Genomic DNA, 25,664 nt, shown 5'->3' with positions numbered 1-25,664 from the left:
TCTCTGCTTACCGCTCAGGATGAGGTTGGGGTAGAAGATGCCCAGGGCGGCCTGATTGGCGCTCTGCTCGTCGTCGATCCCCGCCGAGATGACGAGGCCGAAGGAGATTCCCGTGACGCCCTGCAGCACGATCAGACATATGACCAGAAACAGGGAGCCTTCGTTCGGCATCTGTGAAGACAGGGGGGCAAAAAAAATAAATAAATAGCACGGCGAAGAAGTGGAACAAGCTCAAACACGATGCATGATTGTGATTTCTTTTTAAAGGGTTCATCGTGTTTAACTGGTCACAAACACACGGGGAGTTCAAACAGCCACTTACTCGAACATTATGCAGTATCTCAAGGAACCAAAAATGTACATTCCTATCATTAGAAGCATAATTATCCCAATTTCATGCAGAGGAAAGACCATGATTGCAAACCAGGACATACTTTGGAAATGCTTCCATGAAGTGTTTTAGGGAGTTCATTTTATCAAAAAATGACGATGTGGGAACAGGCAAAAATAAAGATCTGCAGGGATGCACGCACTCTCTAATATTCCAATGATACGGCGTAAAAACAAAAAAACAAAAGAAAACAAATACAAGAAACGACAAGAGTAAATACATTTAGAGGCGAGACGAGACTGAAAACCAGGCAGAGTTTTGGGCAGGACTCAGCTACGAGGAGTCGAGGTGATAAACTCTCCAAAGTTGACTGGAATGTTTGTGTTGCTCCTCGGAGCTCTAAGACACTATCCGTCTCCCCTGACAACGTGCAAAAATAGACCCGCACCCAGAGGCCACATGACCACACGGTTGCCACAGCAATCGCGGGCTGTTGTGGTGGCGATCCTGCAGCGATCCCTGGATACGGGCGATGCAGGAAGTGATTTATGAAGCGCCGCTCTCTTTGGACTTAGGCACCTTAATTAACACGGTTCTGAGCCATGCATATATACACTCACACACACGCACACAAACACACACGCACACAAACACACACAGAGAGGAGAACACGCACTCTTTTGTTAAGGGTAAGAAAAACCATGAGTTTATTGAGGACACGTGTTCAAGAACTTTGGGGTTTTGCCATTTTTTGTAGAGATGGATTTCATACTCTGTCCTCCTCAGTTTGAAAACTTCTTTCTCTATTGATTTTATGCACACACACATAGAGTGGATCAATCCAGACTCGTGTTGCAATGGTGTGTTGTTCTCACACCAGACTCGACCTTCACTACCGTCAGACTCTGTTGCACACGCAGAAGAAACGCTGATTCCTCATAGAGCGCGCCGTCGTAATGGAAAATAAATCTCAGACAAACAGCTGGTATTGAAAAGCTGTTTGCTGGCTGCAGTGGATTCTTATTAACATAATTACGTCTCTGCAACTTGCCACAGGTGAAGTCAGAGTTTTTGTCGACGCAGTAAAAATGCAAATGAAGGCCTGGGAAGGCTGGCGAATTATTAACCTCCAACGTGTCGGACATGTTTCCCACACGTCAAAACCAAACCATGTTAGGGGTGACTTTGGTCAGCAGACTACTGTTTTTATTGTTGTTTTTCTTCCTTCTCACTTTTACGGTTTCTGTGATTTTATGTGACAGGCAGAATAAACATTTATGAGTGTATTTGTGGATTTGTCTTCAACTCCTCCCTCTGCTGGAGTTGCAGCTGCGATTCATTTTCATTTTGGACCAAATCAAGATTAAGAATGTTCTCAAAGGGCCAGTTATGCCAGGATGTATTGGCAACACTGTTAAAGTATGAATAAACAGCTGTTTTTGCATTCGATAAGTACTTCTTCAAATTAAGTAACCCTGAACATCTTTTTTAACAGTGATCGCAATTGTTTTTGAGAACGGCTTAGCGCTAGAGTGGAGGACTGGTGACGTAGCTGCTATAATATGGGAAATTGACGGGAAAATATTATTACGGGAGCACAGCAGGAAACACGAAACACTGTACTTTCCCGGCCAAAACGGGAGACTTGACAGGTATGAACAGAAGTGTAGTAAAAGTGAGAACTACTGCCACCTTCAGGTGGGACTTGGCATCATTTAAATCCAATGTTTTTGACTGTGTTGGTGGGAAAATTTGCTGTACTCTGAAAAAAATGTGTGTTGCTGTTGATTTTATTAGCATTTCCTCAAAAAACTGAAGCAGCTGATTGATGACGAGTCTAAAGGGCCACATAAAAATATATGGTGGGCCAAACCTGGCCCACCATATATTACATTATTACATATTACATATATACATTTGGACGTTTGTCCAGAGCTCATTCTCCTTTTTGCAAATTAGCTCAAGCTCTGGATGGAGAACGTCGGTTCTAAGAATTGCCAAAATCTTTATTTTGATCTAAACATTTTTTTTAGATCAATAAAATTGTATAGCATAAGTGTAGTGTTTGTTCCCCGAGCCAACCTTGAAGACGAGCAGGATGAAGAGCAGCATCAGGATGATCTGAACGCTGATGACGAAGAGCTGGGAGAAGAGGTGAGCCAGCATCGTCTCCATGGAGCTCACACCTAGTGGAGCGAAGAACAGGAAGGGCTTTTTGATGAATCTGAAGTTGAAAACATTTTTAAAGACTAAAAATGAAACAGCCAATGTGACGCAGTGGCGGCCGTTCCGATGCAGGTTCGTTTTTATTTTGTCTGAAAATGTCTTCTGCCACAATGTTTTGCCGAATGAGAACAGCAGTTTGAGGCAACTTCCACTTGAGACCAACTTATTTTATTTCCAGACTATTTAATAAAATTAGAGGACATTTTTGTCTTAGTCAAATCAAGAAAACATAAATAAGAAGAATAAGTCAAATTTAAGCCCTGAAATAATCTCCTCTTATTCATTTTTACTACGATTCTATTCTGCCTCACTTTGAGCCAGTAGAATAGAAAAGCAACAGCTTGCTACAACTAAATCATGTTCAAACACTAACAAACAATGAATTCAATAAATTCAGATTCATCAGATTATCGACCAAAATGCGTGTGATTTTTCTAAATGAAAAAAAAAAGTGATTGAATACATTTGTTCAGTTTTCTGTTGGCATCTTGGACAGAAACGTCTTCAACCTCACTTGTGATCATGTTCCTCCCTCTACTGGCCACGTGTCAAATTACACCTAAATGATGCATCACCTGAATTTTCATCAATTCACGCCTGGCAGCCTCTCTTTTACAACTTTTAAAGATTTCAATAGATTTGGAGATTGTTAACAAACACTTTATTTTCTAAGCCAAACTGTTAAAAGCATCACTTTTTTTAAAAGTAAGATAAAGACGAGTTTTAATCCAGCTTCTTTTATAGTTACTGATAACACCAACTTTAATTTTTCGGAAAAATAATTATGTTGGATGTTTAATTTTAGGTTTCGTAGAAAACCTAAAATTCTGTATCTATTTTGGCATTTTCACTTGTATTTATTTGTTTTTTGTAATTTCAAATTAATAGTTTGTTAAGTGTTAGAAATATTTTTGATTTCATATTCTTTTTTTCTTTTTTCTATATAAATAAAGTCTTCACTTGTTTCTTAGTAATGGATCATATTCACTTGCGGCCTCAAAAGTGCTATTCAAATAAAGATTTCTAAACAAAATAATCAAGTGATCGAGTCACTTGTTAATGTTTATATCAGTGCTCAAAGGCGACCACCAAAACTTCTTATCTAATCTGTGCAAAATAAAAAGACCGCCTTGCTGCTGACAGAAATTTTTATTCATGGATGCTTTCCAGAACTACTTTGAGTGTCTAAAATAGTTGAAAATCATGTCTTTGATTAGCTTTAAATGATATTTATCATGACAACAATCAATCAAAATTCTAATGGTGAAAAAACATTTTTCACAATAAATGATAAACGATACAAGAAAATGCCCCTCCCTGTTAAAGATTCCTAATATTCTGAAAGTACTAACGGTGATTCCTAACATGAGCAAAGAGCTGGAACTGAGACTTATGAACTTTTGTGCTGCTATCAGAGCAAAGGAAGGTTTGGTTTCTCACCTGCGACCCAGCACCTGTCCATAAGCCCCTCCTTCCTCTCCAGGACGAAGGAGAGCGCCGTCAAACCCACAGCCAGGTAGAAGGAGATGCTGCAGGAACAGAGACAAAAGAAGGATTTGTTCCTTTAAGTGTTTCCCAGTGATGTGCCATAGTAAAGGTCATAAATAAATAAATTCTGCCGTAAACAACACAAAACCAGAGCGGCCCACTCGTCACTGACCTCAGGACAGCTCCTGGAGTCACATAGGTGGTAAAATCCATGTTCAGGCTTCCGTAGATCGGCTCTTCAAACTAGGAAATGACCAGAAAGGGTTTCATTCTACCTGACGCAGCAAACAGCAAAACCATGTCACACTGTTGATGATTAGAGTGGGTGATATGGACGTCTAATTTTATCGTGATACTATTGTGATAACGATAAATATTATATTAGAAAGAAAAAAAACTATTTATTACCTTTTAGGTATAAATAGTTCTGCATGGCACGACATTCAAAGTGCCACCAACACAACTATTGATCTAGAAAAACATTCAAAACTCAGCAACTGCATTTAATCATATTTTCAAATTTACTATTTTATTGTAACTTAGTGTAGAAAATGGCAAAAATGAACATTTCTTACCAAACTGTCAGTTTTATTTTTTGCATTTATTTTCATTAACTGAAATTTATCATGACAACGATAAATCAAAACTCAAATGGTGATCAGAAACTTTCCACAATGAATGATTGTGAAAATAATTTTCCGTTGTACTTAACAATACAACAAGTATTGTTAAATGTGATACTTATTGATAAATATCCCAAAATATATTTATCGTGTCGTGTTTAATGATACGATAATTACCCATGACTTATATGTTCTTATGTAATTTTCCTTAAGGTCTCTTACTTTTATCGGTAGAGCAACCAGGTATGCCAAAGCACCCATTTTAAAATCCACAAAGGCCTGCAGACAGAAAATAAATAATGTTGATATTGACCTCACACAAAATCATAACAATGGTTTGATCAGGAAGCAGGGAATTTTATAGTTTCTGTTTGGTAAAGCAAAAGTTTGGGGAACAAGAATAACAACCGACATTAGAAGAGGAAGATCACTCATTCAGTGAAATTTATCCAGCTTTCGATGAGGCATCATGTTGTACCTGAAACGCCTGGTGCAGCTGCTTCTGTAGCATGAGGCCGATCTGTCGATCTGTTCAACGACAAAGCTTCAGGTTAATTCAATGTTTTCTGCCAAAGCGAACAAACGTAACACTAAAAACAAAAGTGTGTCCCACTGGTCAGGTCCAGCCAGACGTGCACCGATCCTCCATCGATCACTTCCTTGGAAACCTGCCGCTGCAGAATCCTGTAAAACACGGTTTCTTTAAATAAAGGCTCAAAACCCACCTGTTTAGAGTTGCTTTATAACCATAATAAAAGAACACTGACCAACATAGTTGATGTGTATTCATGATTTTGATGGTGGCACTCGACAGACTCAAATTGGTGACGGGACGATGTTTTTCTGACTTTTTATTTTTGTGTTTTTATGACATAAAGCACTTTGAACTACCTTGTTGCTGAAATGTGTTACACAAATAAACTTGATTGATTGATTATTTTCTTCTTATTGTAATGCAGCTAATAATCAGGTAATGCAGGGATAAGTCAAAAATAAGCTCTGATTCATCTTACTCTTTTTTTCAAACCAATCTTTTTCTTATTATGCTTTTTGTTTCTGGATATCCCCTTCGCTTGCTTCTTTCGTTAAGCTCTGATTAAATATCAAGGTGATATTTTATTAAAATATAAACAGTTGTAGTAATTAATGCATTAAGGGATGAGTGTGTAGCTGCAGGTTTGTTTCACCAACAGGAACCTGAAAGGTCAGCCAGGCTAAATATTCCACCGACGGCAAGTCTGAGAGTCTATCAGCCAAACTTCTTCCGCTTTCAGTCAGATCAGTAGATCTACAGATAAACATCTCTGTCCAACCAGAGGAAACTCAAGACATGTTTTTAACTCAGACTGGAAACATGCTATAAACTTATGCTCGGCTTATAAATTACATTTTATTTTCAGCAAAAATAATCATTTTGCCTTTTAAGCAGCTTTCTACTTTTGGCTTTCTCATCAACTTTCATCAAGTACCATAACTGTTTCCATTTATCCAAATTGCTTATAAATTTACTCTTTTTTATATTACCTTAATTTTATCTAATTCCAAAATTACCGATCATTTTAAATTGTTTGTGTCTTTTATTACTTTTAGAAATATTTACAATATAATTTATCTTTTTTTTTTAAACCCTTAATTTAAAAAAAATATATTTTACTAGAAGTAGATAGGTGCATTTTTTTTTTCTAAAATGTTAGCTGTAACTGTGTGACATTATCGGGACGGTGGGTCAAAGGTCCATTGTGGAAATGAACGGAACCAAACGAAGGTGTGAAACTTTTCAGAAATCCCAGCTGACTCAAAAAGAGCTCCGTACAATATCCTTATGGAAAAGCATCTAAACCCTGAGACAAAAGTTCCCAAGTTTTTAGTTAACAGCTCCTTATTCTAATGTTTGAAATGTTCACTCACTTCACTCGCTGGTCATAGGAGCGTGAACATTACTGTATCCACTCTGGGGAGCAAACTTATGTTTTTGCTCCATCCAAAATATATTCAAAAAATATTTATTTAAAAACTTTGTTCTCTGATTTTATAATAACATGTACGACTATAACTTCATTAACCTGGAATACATTTGTCTGGAAAATAAATATCGCACTTCATCGGGGTGAACTCCATGCAGCTTTCTGGGTAATCACCAATTACTGATACAATTTTAAATGATACTGATGTTTTTTTGTGTAAAAAGTGGCTAAACATGGCAACTTTGTTGCCAAGTTGGCAGCAGTGTGGTGATTATTGTTAACTGTGAGCGTGCGGTCGTGATGCGGTGGGTGGGTCTGTCAGTCGGCCCTCTCTCACAGCAGAACAGAGGAAGGTAGATCAGATCGGTTTCTCAACTATAGAATGATTGCCAATCAACTAAAATGAAGGAAACTGATCCAATTTATTGGCTAGCCCATTTATCAGTTATATTAATTGTTGTGTGCTAATGACAGGCTTCTGGTAACAAACCCCAAAAGTTCACATCAAATACAAACCTGTCCTACATTTTCTCTTCAGAGTACACACAACACTGGCTCATCTCTTGAGTCTAGGAGCATTGATATGCTTGAAAGACTCATAAGTCAGACAGAGGGGGCTTCATTAGAAAAAACAAATACCCTACACGTGGGTGTGTATTTTAAATCTATGTCTTAAAACATCAAAGACACCTTTGAAGGCTAATTGGCTTCAAATCTGCTTGCGGCCCATTTTGTCGACCTCAGACTGTTGTGTGGAAGCCAGAGAATGTGGAAGCCGAACACCTTTTGTTTTGCTCGACCAGGTCGGTCACATCAGCGCCACGTGGCTCAGAGAAAACCGGCGTCTGATTGGCTGACCCCCTAAAACCAGAACCCGCCTAAGTGTTTTTAAGGACAGGAAGGACCAGAATGGCGACCTGCGACTCCGGCGCACAGAAAACAAAAACTGGGGACTCTGACTCATGTTCACATGACAGCAGCTCTAATGAACTTTAGTGACTCAAAGTGAGACTCAAGAGAAATAGTTCCATGAAAACAAACAATGTTGGCATATCGTTTCACTGCTGGTAGGATAATCAGGAAGTACAGTTATGTTAAGTTGTAGCATTTCGAAGTTGTTTTTCTCACTAACTGTTATTGTTAGCCTGATCGAAGCTCTAAAAACCACGTTACCCATGAAAACATGTCTGGTTATAAACAACACATTCATTCCCCTTTCAGCTGTGGACGATCACGCTGATATCTGCTGAGCGGCCCTAATGCACATATAGTAGGTCAAAGGTCAGAAAGGTCAAACAAAAGGCAGGGAAACAAGTTTCACAACCAGACCAATGAGGTGGCTTCCTGCACATACAGTTTATGCATGTCTCCAAGCCAGTACGTAAATGTGTGTGTGGTGAACTTTCTTCTCTTTAGCCATGAGTTAGTGGAATTTGTTTTTTTGTGTTTGACACCACGGCGTGCTTCAGCAGAGCCGGTCCGAACCGGCAGGTAGGTAGGGTGTTTACATGATGACTGAACACCTGTTTGACTCACAACAAACATGTTGCAGATGAACAACAACAAGAACACCGGTTTGTGAAACCGAAACCCTCACGGTGACAGAGGAGAGGAAGGGAAGGAAAACAGGATGAGAAAAATGTGTTTTCAGAAGCTTTCAATAAATGCAGCTAAACCATGGAGTCAGGAGAAACTTTTTTTTTTCTGGTAACTGTTCAGTGATGTGTGATTACATATTTTTATATTAATGTTCATAATTATACTTCTAACTACGATCATGCTGTAGATCCTTCTAAATTGAAATTTTGGCCACTAAATGAACTTCTGATAACTTAATTGCCTTTTCAGACCAGAACTCTCGGTAACAGCCTACACGTCGTTCAAAGCAAACCAATTCAAAAATGCGTTCAAGGATTTTATTACATTTTGCACTGACTTACATAATGCGGTCTTAATTATGTTTTATTACATTCTATGTCTATAGCCCAATTTTATTACACTATTACATCACGCGGCGTTATAACCGGAGTCAAAGTGTTGCTCCAGTTACAAAATTCTGAGTGAAAAGGGCTGAATATATATATATAACAACACAAAACAAAACAACTAAACTTAATAATCACAAATCCCTTTCCCTCTTCTTCACTACTGCATTGTGTTCCTCTATCCCATAACGGAGAAGTTTAAGGCATCATAACATGACAGAATGTGAAAAACATCCAGGGGATCGAATGCCTCTGCAGGAAACTGTACGCGTCTTGCAGAAGTACGGAGGAGACGCCCGATGGCAGTAGACGTGTATCTGACATGTAACAATAGCCGAGCGGAGAAACGCGAGAGCTTTTAGCGAAGAGTGGGGTAGAGTTACCAACGTCACATTGTGCCTGTATTTTCCAGGCACAATCAAGCAACTACGTTACCTTTAGTTATTATAAAAATTACACGATCATTAACTGGCCATTTACAGACTAAAATTGAGAGTCTTTAAGTTTTGAAGCATTTAACAAATGAAAGAAAAAAAAATCTGTTTAATTTGATCTGTTGATTCCTGGTTAAGAAAATAATAATCAGTGGCTGACTGACTGACTGCTGTACTTCTACTTTTAAACCAGTTTAAAGTTAATTGCAGGAACATATTCTGATTTTATTGTTGTTTTATGATATTTTTCTATATTTATCTTTTACTCCGGTTAGGTCTTTATGTGTATTTTTTTCAGTATCATTTACATCATTAATAGTAATAACACTATTAATGATGTTAATAATATCATATCAATATTTTGTGCATTTCACCCAAACTTTGGTATTTAGCTACCAGAGTTCAAGATTTGACTCTTTCAGGATGACTCACGCAGTGTGATCAAAACCAGATGTATTCAAATGAGGTATTGTCATTAGAGATCATCTTACCGTTTAGTCAAGTAATTGGTGAAGTTCTGTCCGAAGCCGATGACGCCCCAGTACTCCCCTTTATGGACCCCTTCGAACGCCTCCTTGTGGGGCAGGGGAACCTGTAAATGCAAAAAAAAAGGGAAAAAAAAGAGAGCAGTTTATATATATGACTGTTGTTTCATTTTCCCCCAATGGTTCAATTACCTAAAAAGCAGAAAGTCTCTAGGGCCAAAGTGGGTCCTGGAGGGCCGGCATCCTGTATGTTTTAGTTTTACTTTTGTGCACAGCACATTTAAATTCAGTTTCATGCTGTGCATCATATCTAGATATATTTTAAAATGCAACTACAAACTACCAGACTTACACCAGTAAGCAACATTTTGTCACCTTCCTAAAATAATGACCTCAGTAATTGCTATGTGTCTTTTTTTGTGTACAAAAAAAAAAACTTTTGGAAAGATGGAGAAAATCCTCTTGGGAAGGTAACAACATGAAACAGACACAACAGGAAGAGGACTCCACAGACTGAAGAGCCTTTATCTCTACACTGTGCAGTGGGTTTACCCATTTAGAGCCTTAAATACAATCAGAATTTTAAAACAAATCCTAAAATAGACTGCAAATCAATGTCAAGAGGCTACGGCGATCTGCAGGCAGAATAACTGAGACTGAGGACAATGGATATAAAATACTCTGCAGTAGTCTGTGAAGTAAGTGAAGACATGGAAGAGGTGATTCATGATTGTTTAAATGGAGATCAGGACCAAGAGAAACACACAGAGCTTGACACATTTAGTAAGATGCAACATGCTGGGTGCAAGGGCGCCAGATGAAAAAAGTACAGAAACTAACACCTTCTGATCTGCTGCTGCTTATGATGAGAAATTTCTATTCTATCGCTGATGGTGAGAATAAGAGGTTGGAGATAATCTGTAGCTTTTTGAGGAAACTAAGAAAACAGGACTGGGGTCAAAAATAGGGCCCTGCGGTGCCCAACAGGGGAGATGAGGCATAAAGGATGAAAGAAAATAATTTGAAGATAAAAATAATCTTGTTTTGAGATGAACCACTGAAAGAGCTGGACCACCAACGTCGATCCAGACGAACCAGTGGTGTTTATATGACCTACTGTATCAAATGCAGCACTCAGGTCTAACAGAACCCAAGCAGGTTTGGGAATAAGATGAATCTTAAAAAAAAATTAAATACCGTAAAGGTTCCAGCAACACGTTGGGCTGGAAATATGGAAGGACTTGTAATGGTAAACGTGATTCCAGGCGTTTGAAAGTTTGTCGGGGTCAAGAAAATCAGATTTAACAATGACCTGAAACTGCTGCTCACAGATTACAAGATAATAAAAACTACACAGTATTCTGAAAACTCTCATAATCTGTGAGAGTCTGTGTCAGTTCGTACTCTGTGTGGTACATGTGCAGCACTACAGTGGACTGTAAGGTTTCGGTTCCTCCACAAACAGAACGAAACTTTCCTAGAAGAAAGGAAGTCTGAAGTGTTGGTGGGAAGGAGAACTGAAACTCTCTTGGTTAAGATTTAAACAAAACACACACATCCACACACACACCTGCACGTTAAAATGACTAAGTACAGTAACTGCTGCTTTTGAAGGAACTATAGATAAAAAGTAAGAAGATTTCTGTTTGGTTGTTCATTCACTGTAAATGATAGTCATGTAATAAAAAAATTTTAAAAAAGGAATTTAAGTCATTTTAAGGATGCGCGGACCCCATGGATGTTTCCTGGATAAAGCGAGGGAATATCCAGGGGGTCCGAGCCGAGCTGGGCCGAGTCGAGCCGGTGGAAAAGGGGCATAAGTGAAAACTAAAGCAAAACCGAGCCAGAGAACATCAGCTTGTTCGAATCGTACTCCTCAGAAACGAAGCCGTACCTGAATCACGCTGGAGTTGTCCAGGAAGGTGAGCAGCGACTGGCTGAATGAGCTGGACGGCGGGTAGCTGTCGTTGTTCACCACAGCAACCTTGATCCCCTTCGGATCTCCGCCGACACACAGACAGATGAGCGAGATCTGGATGACTGGCAGCAGGAACTGGAAACACAACGAGCTGCAAGCCCGCAGGAGACCCAACCAGTCACTAAACAAGCTTCTGTTTGTTTCTCTCCTGCTGTTATTGATTAGAAATTAAAAAAAGAAAGAAAGAAAAGGAAATACCCTGGCATTCTCTTCATCCGCACCATTGTTTTGATGAACAGCGCGCCGATGTTTCTCCCCTTTGGCAGGATGTGTCTGGCCCGCACCTTCCAGTCCGCTGAGCATCAAATCACAGAAAAATAATCCATGATGATTTGGGACAACCTCAAGTTAATGTAGATGTGACCATATAACATAATGTAAGCACCGCAGTACAGTTCAGGTGATGGGTGTCCAAACTATGTGTCACAAGAAATGTCTAAAGAACTCAGTTTTGGTAAAAAAAAACAACAAATTTTTCCTTCTGAACAATAAACCAGAGTACTTTAACCAAACAAACTTTCTGATTTTTTCGTTGGGAAGGTGATTGATTACCGCAGATTCAAAACTTCAAACAGGTTTTGGAGGTAAACGTAAAAAAAAAAAAAAAAAAAAAAGGAATCCAGTTTTCAAAATGTTTAGGTCTTGATTAAAAAGAAAAACATTTAGTCAACTCTGTGCAATAACAACATCATTTAGGTCTCTCTCTTTTCTTTGTAAATTCTTTCCATTCTTAGCCAAAGTGATAAAAACCAGATTTGGGTGCAGCAAAATTGAGTAAAAGTCACAGGAAAGATGTGGAGCTTGCAGGAGAAAACAAAAATCCTGGTTACTTAAAGATGAATACTTTGATTTTATTTTGTCACATATAATGAATAATGAATATTATGTTTGATTTGACTCAAGGACAGTTTTTAGAATTTCAATTATGGAGACTTGAAGGGTTAAATTTACAGAATAAATACAAAAATCTCCACAAAATAAGCATAAAAAATTCCTACAGAATGAGCCTAAAATCTAAATGCTAAAATATAATTCTTTGTATTGTGGCCAGTATTTTCTATTGTAAGAAATGTTTAACTTGTGATAATTTTTGCCCTAATTAAAAATGTAAAGTTTTAATCTAAAGCAACTACCCGTTCAATTAGAAGCCGCACATTGGACACCCTGCATCATTTTCCTTCTGCTCTGAGTTGGCCTGTCCCCTAAAAAGTGATAAAGTCTAGTTAAGTTTGAAACTTTTACATTACAAAATGTCAATAATGAGTAAACTATCTCTCTATTTTTAGTTGCCATGTTTGTAGCATATGAATGTTCAGATCTGAATAGCCTGAAAAACATAAACGTGCTCCTGTGTAAAAAAAATATATATATAAAAAAATTAAATGTCTAAAAGCAACACAATTTTTCCAAAGAAGGTCGACGACAGATTGACGCCAGCAACTTGGCACCGAGCACATGTCCTGAACAAACATGATCCCACTTCATACCGTATCTGTTGTCTCCAGAATGCACTGTCTGGATAAGATCTCCCTGATAGACTGAACTTAGAGCTGCTATTAAAGGCCGTATCTCAACATGGAATCACAAGGCCTGAAGTCATAAAGCGGCTCTGCTCAGACAGATATGGAGACATAAATGCGAGCGAGTTCAGATAAGGTTCCACTTCTAAGATTTATCCCACTTTAATTAAAGAGACGGAACAAAATGATTGGGGACCAAAAAGAAGAAAGCTTTTAAAGTCTCAAATTCAGATTGCAAGCATATTTATTTGATTTCAGGTCTCGACTAGGATTTTGTAAAAGATTTATAAAACTGATCCCTGGTCACAATTAGACATATTTTGGAACAACATTGTGAGACATTTGCCTGCAAAATGTTTTCACCAGCCAGGTGAAAAAGACCTCGGAATTTTTACCCTTATTTCGATTACTTTCGTCCGTGGAGTTCCATAAACAAAATAAAAACACATTATAACTATAATACATTGTGCATACATCAGTACCTGTACATTTAGGAATGTCTTCCACAGGTGGAGGCCCGACCGCGAGGATTGGCTGACTCTCGTCCCGGCCATTCGCGAACATTTGGCTCTTCTCCAGGGTTTCGCTCTCTGAGTTGGATTCCTGAGTGGAGTTCTGGTCCGACGACTCGCACAGCTGCAAGAAGGCATGCTCCAGGGTCTGCAAACAGCCCGTAACGGAGGTCAGAACAAGCTGCAGCTCATGGGTTTTAATTGGGGTTTTTGCGTAGTTTGTATGAGAACAGCCCAAAAAGCAGAGAGAGGTTACCTTCTCTACATTTATTTTTCCCCCTTATTAGTCACGTTTCAGTCATTAGAAAACAAGAACGACTCCCTGACCCCGACAGGAGCCACACACCTGAGACCTAGAGAGTACTCACTGTTGCACTGTGCTGCTTCATGACTGCATCTGGAGGACCTTCTGCCAGCAAATGGCCGTTTCTCATCAGACCAACCTTAAGAAAATGAAAAAATAAATAAATAAATAAAATTCATAGGAGAATACTTTGATTTGACTCCAAATAGACACTTTGTCACCAATAAACCAGCATTTTATTTCAGTGCTGATAGCAGCAAAGAAAAGGATTGTAATAAACAATTATAAAACCACAATTCGGTTTGACTGATTGGTTTACAGGCAAAAGATTTTCAGGATGAGGAAATGCCTCATGCTTTTAGAGAATGAAATTGGACATACTAAATACACAAGTAGGTCGTACAAAGGGAAGCTGACATCTAGACTATCTATCAAGTTCCTGAAAATCATTGAGAACACAAACAGAAAGAAGGAAATAAAAAAAGTCATCTACGTATGCATAAAAAGATGTCAAAACCTACATTTCTGATACACACATGCCATAAACTAAAGCAATGTGCAATATCTGACATTGCTAACCTGTTACAGGAGATGCTATAGCATGAAAAGCATTGATAAAACTCCTGTTTTCTAAGTCACATCAAAGTGACATGGCAATGTTTCAGTAGCCAGGAGACCTCATTTCTTCTCACTCCCTAAAAGTAGAGCAGAGCATCTTTGTGATGTTTATTACACGAACAAAGCATTCCTCTGGCAAGGAATTAAAAGAGCCAATTAGCAACTACATCATGCTGACTCTGCACATGTGGCTGTCTTTCATCAAGCTGTCATTTCATACTGAAAGTACTAACATAAGTGGTTATACTGGTTTTATTGGATATTTTTTCACTCTATGTTTATGGGTTCAACAACAAGAAAAGCATATTTACATTCTGTATTCAAATCATGCAGTTTTGACTTGTACTGAGCTGGTTAAAAAAGCTTTTTACACGACAGTAAGACAGTCATGTGCTGAGAAATTCTGCCCAAGAACCAGAGAAGCAGTCAAATCCTACGGTGGGCCGGATTTGGCCCACGGGCCTTTAGCTTGACACATGTGAACTAGAACAACGATTCGTCTTCATACAAGTGTGATGAATATTTATGAAACACATAATTAACAAGCTCTTGGCAATTAAAACAGGCACATCAGTTTTTGCCTTGTCATCATGGTGAACTGGAAGGTAAACAAAGCTGTTCTGCCTTGAGTTTTCATGAGTTAGCTAGCTAGCTAATTCAGCTGTACTGTTAGCTCCAACGGTAATTAACAACTTATTCTGACTGAATTTCAAAGCTTAAATCTAGTTTTTTTAAAACAAGGCGAAGAATGGAGGTTATATAGGAGACTGTGAGATAATCTAGAAAAAATAACACTTAGCTTTGTCACCAGTAAACCAGCATTTTATTTCTGTGCTGTTAGTAGCAAAGGAAAGGATTGTAATAAACAATTATAAAACCACAATTCGGTTTGACTGATTGGTTTACAGGGAAAAGATTTTCAGCATGAGGAAATGCCTCATGCTTTTAGAGAATGAAAACTGTACTGTAGAAGAAGTCGTTGTCTTCAATTAGCTTAGCTAAACCTGCTCTCTCCATAAACTAATCTATACCACATAGCTTTGGTTGGATTACAGAAAAGCTAATCTGCATTGCAAACATTCACTTGCAATTTAACTTTTTGGATTTCATAAAGAAGATTACTTGTAAAACAATACATGAACTCAAAGAATTATTGGATTTCAGGTGAACCTGGAGTTAGTTTTCTGAGAAAGTGACTCAATGTTAATATGAAGGCAAAGGGCTTTTTGATTTCCTAACATAATTTTCATCAAATGTGATCATTCTTATGTCCTCTTTTCAACTTCAAGTTTTACAAAACTCAGAATTTTTTTTTTGTCAATTTGAACAAAATCTGTTTCAAACCCCAAACTATGAACTATGTTGAGTACATATGCATTTTAATTCCTTATTTTGTTCCTCTTCTCACCCAATTTTTGTTGCTAGTATCCTCCAGCTGAGGCACATCTACCTGGTATGAACTTCAAGTCTTTACAATGGGTGACACCAAATATAAGGGTTGGTGAACGTTTAAAAATAACAAGCCACTGCAGTTTTACAGCACGTTTAAACTCGCTTAAAGCCGTTATTAATTACGGCAGCGATCTCCACCGCATGAAATCTGCCAACCAGAGCAGAAGACGTAAATAAACACAGTGAGCCTTTGTGCATCCTCATTTCACCGTACCCTCACTGAATTTGAACTCATGATCCTGCTGTCAAAACTAATAAAAACTACAATTCATCTCCAGACTCATTATTCTGTGAAAGAGTTTTGATCTATAGATGTTCTGATAGTTCTCTTTCATGCTTGGCTCGGCTGCGTCTGTCCATTCATTTTGTTGCAGTGTGTGCACAGGTGCGCCTGTTTATATCTGCTTACCACGTCGGCTTGCCTGGCCTCCTCTATATAGTGTGTAGTAATGATGACAGAGACTTTCCCTGTCTTCACAATCTCTACCAGATGTTGCCAGATCCTAAAACCAAAGATGAAAAAAAATAAATAAATAAATAACAACGTGTTACATAACACCTGACCTGTGCACGAATGGAGATTTCCTGGATTTCCTGCCAGCAGCAGGCCTGCTTCTGGCCGTCTGATCCAGCCAGACCGTGTGATTATGCAACTACGCCGCAGGACCACCCCGCAGGGCTGGATTACAAAAGAAATGTCCACCTTTCTCAGAAATAATCCAAACCGTTGGTGCTGACCTTAAGTGGTGAAACTTTTCACCCTTCTGCCAGGTCACAGCTGTCAGTGCACCATTACTATTAGCAGATCAGCAGAACGTTAGGCATTTACCAACGCTATCGGTGTGAAGGTAATATAATCTGTCCTTATTATCTTTTGGAAAGATAAACTGAACTTCAATCTGTGGACAGTCATAAAAAGTGGCTTCAGACGAATGAACTAATCCTAAAATTACAATAAGTTATCACTGCTGAAAATACTTAGTAATAAATTATAGTGTATTCTTCGCTGCTTATAATGACACAAAACTTATAGACATATAAGTTAAGTGTTCACATTAAACAAATAAATGGAAAGTAACTCTCTTTAGGCATTGTGTTTGTTTTTATCTAGTTTATACTGCAAATATTTTACTGCACTGGAAATAAGACAAATTTTGAGCAAGATGTTGGAGTTTGTTTTAAGTCAATAATTCCTTAATATTTGTGAAAATGTACCAGATCCTCTGGCAAATTACTTATAGATTCACTTATAAATGTCTATCTGCCAGTGGAACTAGTATTTTTTTTAATCAGTATTAAGGAATTATTGACTAAAATTAAGCTCTTATCTCATTAAAAAAGTTACTTGTAAGTTAGTTTTGTCTTATTTGAAGTGTAATAAGATATCTGCATTTGAAACTAGAAATAAAATACTTAGTGAGATTTTGGTTTTTCAGTGCAGCTCCAAAGGGCCCCGTATGAATAAGCAGGAATACATGATAAAATGAATACACGGATGTTTTTGACATCATGATTGTCTTGAAATTCATTAAGCATCAGAATAACATACTGCTGTCATTTTCCCTCATGTACAAGCATAAGTGTTAAGTAAGCATGACCTGGTTCCACGTTTCAGTTGAGAAACCCAGCAAATTTTCCATCTTTTTAATGAGATGCCAGCTTAATATTCTCTTATCTCCACCTGCTGCTGTGCACTGCGAGTTAGTGTGCTGAAAGAAATCTTTTCCCCTTGCTTACAGTCATGTCAGCAGATTTTTTTTAAAGTGCTGCGTGTCCAAAGAAACAACTTCATGCGACCGAGCACTGAAGAAAATCTTCTAATGATAAAGAAAGATAGAAAGATAGAAAATTAGAACTGTTGCAGCATTTTAAGAGGAAATTCAAGTGTATTTTGTGTCTGTAAAAAGTTAAGAATAAATTCACAGAAATGGCTCATTTTCAAAATATTTTATATATTGATATAACAAAAGGTTTCTGAAAAATTATTAACTCCTTTTAGTTGATCAATAGTCGTTTTGTTTAGTCGAAACTTTACCTTTGGTAATGTACACAATATTCTGGATTGAACTAAAAACACATTTTGTTTACAACCTTTGGTCAATTAAACGCTTTACAATTAAATACTGAAATTAAATAAGGTAAAAAAAAAACTGTGAAAATGAAAATGAAGTGGCACTGATGCTTAACGTTATCATACTGAGAGAATATCTCAATGGCCCACACCTATGTTCTGCAGATAACATAGCGCACTTTGGAGAAAAACAAAACCCACGGCAATAAACTTAATTTGATGACTAAAGCAATCAGCTACAAATTGATATTGTGATATAAAAGGATTTAACATGACGTTTTGATTATTGATTTATGAAACCACGTGGTTCCAAAGAAACATTTTCCAGCTGATAAAGTTGATATTAGAGTTTGATGTAAATACTTTTTTGCTAATCTTCTCTCAAGCTTTTAGAACTGAGAAGATATTCGTCATCGTGTTGAAAAAGATTTATCAGATCATCTGTGCTAAATTTAAACTAATCACCAGAAAGGAAAGAAAAAAGATATAAATAAGACATTTGTTTAGAAACACAACAATCAAAAAAAGAAACTATTAATATTACTTCTTTGTAAAAACAAAAAACAAAATAAACCTAAAATACAAATCCAGTCCAAATCAGATATTTACATACATAGACAAAGACATTGAGTTACACAAAACTTTTAGCTTTGCTGAAGTTTTGGCATATTCTTGGAATGAGATTAAAGATTTCTGATGGCCACTCTGCTGTCCTTAACCTACTGCAGGGTGTCCCCCCTGTGTAATATAAGCCTGGCAGGCCACCAGGCTTTATTTGTGCCCCCACCAGGTTAAGCATTGCTTATTTATTTAAGTGTGTTTTTTAATGTTTGCATTTTTTAGGACTTTATAGTTGGTGTTCAGGTATTAATCTTCCTGTCTTCCAATGACACATAATTATCAAGTGATATTCTAAAATTTCCTGTCAACTTTAAACATCTTTTAACTCAAAAACACGACGGGCTGCTGGATGAATGACTGCCTTACCTCCGCTGTGACACCGGGTTTAGCAAGAGTTCTGGGGGAAACCTTATGCTGTATATATAATTTTGCTTAGGGTCATTGTACATTTGAAAGACCAATCTGGACTCATATTGTAACTTCCTGATTGATGTGTTGCGACGCTCTGATGTGTTGTATTTTGTATGAAGTGCACCAGTTTCTCCTGTTGCAAAACATGCACACATGATGATGCCACCAGCCCATTTTGGATTTGGGATGTAAAAGCCATGACAAAGTTATGAAATCATCATCTAAAGGCATTACAAGCTTCATGTGAACTTCTGACTTTAAAGAAAGTGATAGGAAAATCTCCCAAAACATCTCTAATCTCTCTAGGATTTAGTAAATAGAAATAATTTTGCTAATGCTAACTGAGCTGAAACAGGAAAACTTCAGTCTGATTTAAATGTGAGGAAAAAATGTGATGTTTTTATATATATATATACAATGTATGCAAATATTTGGTTCCATCATTCCTTAGGGATTTACTCCCAGTTGGGCCTCAGTTGTATCCAAATAAGATGTCTCCCTTTAGTGGGTTGTGTTTGTGTAAGGGCATCTGGAAAGTTCCACATGACTGTGAAGTGCAGTCTGCAGATCTGCTGGGTGACTCACAGAGGACAGACAGGCGGCTACATACTTGGCTCTAAGCACGGGGTCCACTCCAACCGTCGGTTCATCCAAGATGAGCAGCTCAGGATTCTGCAGCAAGGCAGCTCCGAGAGACACTCTCCGCCTCTGACCCCCGCTGTGACACACAGGGGCAAAACGTGAGAAAAAAAAATTCACACAGGAAGATCCTTCTCCAGTGTTGTTTCGTAACTGGTTGATATTATGCATGCCGCTTGAGACAGAAGAAGGCGAAAAGGTGGGAAGCTTCCAGAACAAAACGGTCAAGACAAACCTGCCTGATGGGACTGAGGTAAACAATAACCAACCACAGGGATGACATCATCAAAAAACAACCTCTTTACATGTGATATTTAGCAAATCACAACTGAGCAAATACATCTAACACTGCATTTTAAACAAATATGAGATTATAAAATAATTAAACACACGAAACGCCACTGTAAAGGCTACATATGGAGCATATTTGTGCATACCATACATATCTTCAGTGAGGCGTGTATTATGGACTTTCCCATATTAGGCCACAACATTCACACCCGCATAATATGACTTCTTTACTTAATAAGGTTGAGTAGCATGGAGACCAGCAAACACGAGCTGAAATAATTTAATAATAAAAAGAACAAGATGAAGACTAGCTAGTCATAAAATACATGATTTGATCTTTTTTTTTAGCTTTGCCAAATGAAGCTTCATCCCTTCATCTTATCAAAATATAATACCAGATGACACCGAAGCAAATTTTTACACCAAATTAAAGAGAAATAAGAAAACTTTATCAGCATTAGAACCGTGGTAGAGCTAATATAGAACACAACGTGAAAAAAGTGAAACTTAATGAAATATAGTTTTACTAAGTTTAAGTAATAGTAGGTCTAACAAGGGCTTTCAGTTCTGTCAACACTGCTGTGAACATAATAGTCATAAAACGCCCAATCGCAGAGTAATTTAACTTTCCCCCCGAGCGCTTATCAGACAAACTCTGACTGCTTTGTTGCTTAACAGCCTCTCAAGAGACGAGATCATGTTTGTCCGCCTATGTGGGTTCACTAATACAGATAATTCGAGGTTCAAAGTCCACAGCACATCATTAACTGGCTGCATCGTACGATAAAATGCTTTTAGGCTCGACCAGGTGCACATCCGAGTGCGGGATCTTTAAAGTCATTACTAGATGTAAAGTGCCTGTAAAGTGGTAAATGAGTTTTACCTTAGATTTCGGACTAGGCTGCTTTTCTGAGGTAGATGCAGGAAGTCAATAAGGAAGTTCATGCGTGCTTGGGTTTCCTTCGATGTCAGGCCATGGATTCGTCCAAAGAAAGTCAAGGTGTCGCTAATGGTGAACTCGTTGTACAGCGCCAGTTCCTGTGCAACACAAACAGACCCGTGTTGTAACTTGTTTCATGTGTTTTTTTAGACTAGAAGCAATAAAACCCTGTAGGTTCCACTTCAGCGGATGTCTGGGGATATCAGTCTTTCCACATGTTATTGCATGATTCTTTTCTGAACACACAAAAACATGAATTTTCATGATAGCGTACAATCACTTACAGTATGTTTATTCAACGTGTTAAAGACATGACTAAAAAATGTGTGCTTCACAAGATAAGAGCTTTTGAAGTGATGCTCTGGTAAAGGCCTGTTTGGTGGGGCAGTTGATGTGTATAAGACAGGGTCAGGGTTCAAATCCCAGCATTCAGGAAGCATACAGAATGCTTCCGGTATGAAGTATTCTCCTTGTGAATGTGTGGCTCTCTCTTGGAGCTGCGACTCCCTTCCACAGTCCAAAAATATGCTTGTTAGGTTAACTAGTCGGTCTGAAATGCCTTTAGCAGTAATTGTGTGTGACTATGGTTGTTTGTCCTACCTGTAAAACTAAAGATTTCAAGTAACAAACAGGTAATATCCTACCTGCAGTTGATAACTCTTTTTGCATTTTTTTTTCTGTATGAATGCTGATTAGTTTAGACAAACCCTTTTGGATCGACCTTTAAACTTTTACCACAATGAATTGGTGACAAAATTCACGTTCTGTTCCGAGTATGTATCCCACAGGAAGACTACTGATGGCGCACGGCCCCCAACCTCCATTTCCTGTTTACTTAATCATCAGCATCTGAGTAAATAATCACCCAATGCTAACAGCGTTATTAAAAATGTTATAAAACAGAGTTTGTGAACATTACCATCAGCGTTTTGCGTAATGTTTCAATATGGTAGAAGTTCACTTTGATTGCAGCCAGACAGGCTAGCTGTTTTCTTCATCTACGGCAGGAATGTCAAACTCAGTTTCATTTTGGACCATATCAAAAATCTGATATAGTCCGGTTAAAGGGCTGGTTGTACCAGAATATGTTGATAAAACCAACTGTTAAAATATTAATAAATAGCTGTCCCTCCAGGAATTTTTGATTGTTTTTGTGTTTTTTTGTAATCAAAATCACATATTTTGTGATGCTAAGTTAGAAATATGTGTAATATGTGTTTCATGATATTTGTGCTAATGTATGATGTTAAATGTGACTTTTTAGCATTTGTCTATTTCTTGACATCAGAGGCTGCAGTCAGTTAAACTCAATGTTTTTGACCAAAAAAATGTGGAGATCTGTTAATTTTGTGTAAATTTTTAGGATTTGTGAAAAACTGGAGGGACTTACTGATGTAATTTGGAGTCTAGAGGGCCACATAAAGAGCTTCGGCAGGCCAGATTTGACTCCTGGGCCTTGAGTTTGAGAGCAGGTCATGAAGGTGGAAAAAGAGTGATGTACTGCAGGTCAGTTATTAACCACTATTAATCTTTAACTAGAACCTGATATCTAAAAAGTTAGGAGTAACACATTAAGACTTTCACCGAAGCAAATTTGATCATTCAAAGATGAAAAAATGCAATAACCATGCTTTAAATGTCATTTAAATATACAAAAATAAAGCAAAGACTAAGACTGCATTTTCTTAAAACAAAAAAAACACAAAAATATCCATATTATTAGAGTATACAAACACAAAATATTTCCCTATGACATGACATTCATGTGGTTTGCCATTTATTGGTGACATCTCTTGTTGAGTTGTAAGAAAAAAAATATCTTGGCATCAAAGAAAAGTAACATTTCATATGTCAGTTCTTTCTCTCTATATGTGTCACACTGTGTGGATGAACAGGAAGCTTAAGGTAATATGAGGACAGATAGCATGCATGCAACTCCCTGGATCTGAACTCTAGTTTGACAGTAACGAGTTCACGCTGCATCGCCTAGCAACACAGGCTAAATTACTGAAGGCCTAGAGCGAGGCAGGGATTTTTGGTCATAAAGAGCAGCTCACTGATATAAAAGCTGGGTCTAGAGTTTTCTGTAAAAAAAAAAAAAACACCTAAAATCTTCCACACTCCTACACTTACTGGGGTATCTGTGGATTTCTAACAAGCTAAAAATCAAAACCTCATCCTAAGATTGACAGCAAAATGTAACAGAGTTTTATTTTCCAATTTTTTTTGAGTTAATGTATTTGTTTTTCAAAACATTCAAGACTTTTGAGCAAATGATTGTAAGGGAGCCGAGTGTTTACGTTTAGCAGTTTACCTGCGGCATGTATCCAACCATCTTCCCTGGGACCTCATGTCCAGGAAATGCAGGCGGCTTCCCCAACACAGTGATGTGTCCTCTTGATATTTTCAGTGTTCCCACAATACATTTTAAAAGCGTCGTTTTTCCACATCCGCTGGGACCCAAAAGGCCATAACTGCAAAACAAAATCATGAACAATTCACACATTAGCATGAAACTAAAGAAGATTTTTACGTACAAACAAGGTAAAAATAAAATAAAATCTACTACTAGCACATTCTGTAACATTTTCCATAGCACACATTTCGCTTGGCTTATCAGGTTTGGATGCAAGTTGTGTTGAAGGTGATCATGTTAGATAAACTAAAGGCTTTGGTTGAGATGTAACCAGGAACCTGAGGGACCTTGTCAGGTGAGGTAGAAATGTTGCGAACCCCAATGTTGCTAGGTGACTGAGTTTTCAGTGCAGACTCTCAGCTTCTGTATATTTTTGGTGTTTGCTGAAACACTGAAAATTATTATTTTATCCATCTACATAAATATGGAAAATACTTAACAACAATTAAAAATAATTCAATAGGTCTTGGTCAGAGTGCATGGTTACAAAATGTTTTGTTTAGGTAAATGAAGAATGTACAGCGATGAACCCGAAAAACTTGGCGAAGAGGCAAACTGATTAGTTGTTTTGTAGCATTTAGTAAAAAAAAATTATAACTTGTGCTATAAATCACTTGAATTTTTAGTAAACATGCTATTTTGTTATTGTTTACTAATTTATCATAGTTATATCACAATATTTTCTTATTTTGCTTAATTTTAAGAGTAGAGATACAAGGGTAGCTTAGCTACGCTAAATGGAGAAAATGGCAAGTAAACCCTTTTAAAATTTCATAATGAGTAGACGATCCTTAAGTATTTATAAGTAAAAATTGAAGACGTGTTATAGATTTATTTTTATTGAAAAGAATATGATACTCTGAAAAAGATAACTTGAAATAAAGTTTATGGAAATTATTCATGGCAATAAATAATTTAGCTCAGAATAAAAGTTTTAAAGAGCAAACAGACTTAATTGATCTATTTTTACAGTAAAACATATTCCAATCAGAGTCTTAAATTTTTTATTAAAAACTGTTTTAGTTTTTAGATCCATTAATGCTTCTAAAACTTAAAAACATGTTTATGGCAAGACACGCTAGCAGTTTAGACTCCCTGGGGAAGTTTTCAAAGGCTGTTCCCTATCTATTTCCCTAATATTAGCTTTAATTACATTTTATGCTACTCTAATAAAAAAAAATCCAAGCTCTTAGAATTGTTCATGTTGTTTTAATACCCATATGGATGAAAATATTGTCATCATAAGTTTAAAACAAGGTTTCTGTTTTTTTTTACACAATAGTTAAAGCGGCAAACAAAAGTTGCCAGGTTTGAGGATTGAAAGTTTGATTTCTATCATTCTATACTAAATCAAGACATACTATCACAGCATACTTTGCATATTCTTTAGATCAATAGTGTACAAGAACAAATGTGTTCTTTTACCCTCGCTAGAACAAGAACAAGTCCTAATGAACTAAAGTGCAGCACTCTGGGTTCCTCATAGTTCCCGCTTTTGGCAGCGTTTGATAGTTGGACACCGCAAGACAAAACGTTCTCAACAGAATATGTGTCCAGGAAAACTTGTAAAAACACCTCAAGCCAGGGTTGCAAGAAGAAAGTAATGTCATTCTTTTCTTTCAGCCCTGGGAAGGAGAACAAAGTTGCCTGTTCTTAGAGCATTGAGCTTCACACATACTTGGAATACCCTAATGACTGTTGAATGTTACATCATTCTGTTGAGAAATACCATGTCATAATCATGATGTGTTATTTTCAGTGAACTGTAGTTTCAGCAGCATATAGTACAGTTTAGATGGTCTGTCTCAATGCAGCAGACAAGTGAGGTATGGTGCAAGATGTGATTATTGTGCTAAATGATTTAACACAGTCTGAAGACGTCTTGCAATGTTTGTAACGGACTTAACTTGTATGGTTCTGTACACTGAATTTGAATCATTATTTTGTGCATGTTTGAGGTAGATAGATAAGAATCCTTGTTGACATGGTGTCCATATTTATTCTTTTCTCTGCAGAATCAGTACATGAGTGACCTGTAAACTGAACCTGTACATATTTATGAGTGAACTGTACTTTTGTCATTCCAAGAATTTAGGTCAATGTAGAAAAAAGTCAAAGTAAATCCTCTATCACTGGGCACAGAAATGACAAAGACAAACAGTGGTGACAGTAAACAAAGGACAGAAACCAGAAGCTAATTTTTACAAGCAGCTGAAGGCTGCGGTGTCACAGAACAGTATGTTTTCTTTGCTATCTCATCTCTAACTCTATTAGCACTTAGGAGGGATGGAATTTTCCTCTTTTCACAAAAACCAGCCAAACAGTATGTACCGGCAGTACCTTGATTTCTAAGCC

At 37.5% G+C, this 25,664-nt stretch overlaps 1 protein-coding gene across 2 annotated transcripts in view; it reads right to left on the bottom strand.

Moving 5' to 3' along the window:
- Nucleotides 1–25,664, bottom strand: part of abch1 (ATP-binding cassette, sub-family H, member 1) — a 37,200-nt gene that overhangs the window by 5,520 nt on the left and 6,016 nt on the right. For both annotated transcript variants that reach the window (XM_015045623.1, XM_015045632.1), the window contains exons 3-18: nucleotides 23,208–23,367; nucleotides 20,837–20,991; nucleotides 19,634–19,741; nucleotides 16,330–16,423; nucleotides 13,915–13,989; nucleotides 13,517–13,694; nucleotides 11,713–11,809; nucleotides 11,431–11,605; nucleotides 9,543–9,643; nucleotides 5,282–5,352; nucleotides 5,147–5,196; nucleotides 4,891–4,947; nucleotides 4,218–4,288; nucleotides 3,998–4,086; nucleotides 2,414–2,517; nucleotides 12–171 (exon numbers count right to left, since the gene is read on the bottom strand). In XM_015045623.1, the coding sequence (XP_014901109.1) occupies nucleotides 12–171; nucleotides 2,414–2,517; nucleotides 3,998–4,086; nucleotides 4,218–4,288; nucleotides 4,891–4,947; nucleotides 5,147–5,196; nucleotides 5,282–5,352; nucleotides 9,543–9,643; nucleotides 11,431–11,605; nucleotides 11,713–11,809; nucleotides 13,517–13,694; nucleotides 13,915–13,989; nucleotides 16,330–16,423; nucleotides 19,634–19,741; nucleotides 20,837–20,991; nucleotides 23,208–23,367 (1,745 nt within the window). The remainder of the gene's footprint in view (nucleotides 1–11; nucleotides 172–2,413; nucleotides 2,518–3,997; nucleotides 4,087–4,217; nucleotides 4,289–4,890; nucleotides 4,948–5,146; nucleotides 5,197–5,281; nucleotides 5,353–9,542; nucleotides 9,644–11,430; nucleotides 11,606–11,712; nucleotides 11,810–13,516; nucleotides 13,695–13,914; nucleotides 13,990–16,329; nucleotides 16,424–19,633; nucleotides 19,742–20,836; nucleotides 20,992–23,207; nucleotides 23,368–25,664) is intronic.

This window comes from Poecilia latipinna, unplaced genomic scaffold, assembly GCF_001443285.1.
Source record: "Poecilia latipinna isolate Pla-1442-1.1 unplaced genomic scaffold, P_latipinna-1.0 Scaffold38, whole genome shotgun sequence".
Taxonomy (NCBI): domain Eukaryota; kingdom Metazoa; phylum Chordata; class Actinopteri; order Cyprinodontiformes; family Poeciliidae; genus Poecilia; species Poecilia latipinna.
Note: the sequence above shows the minus strand (reverse complement) of the source record. Positions and strands in the feature narration are given on the sequence as shown.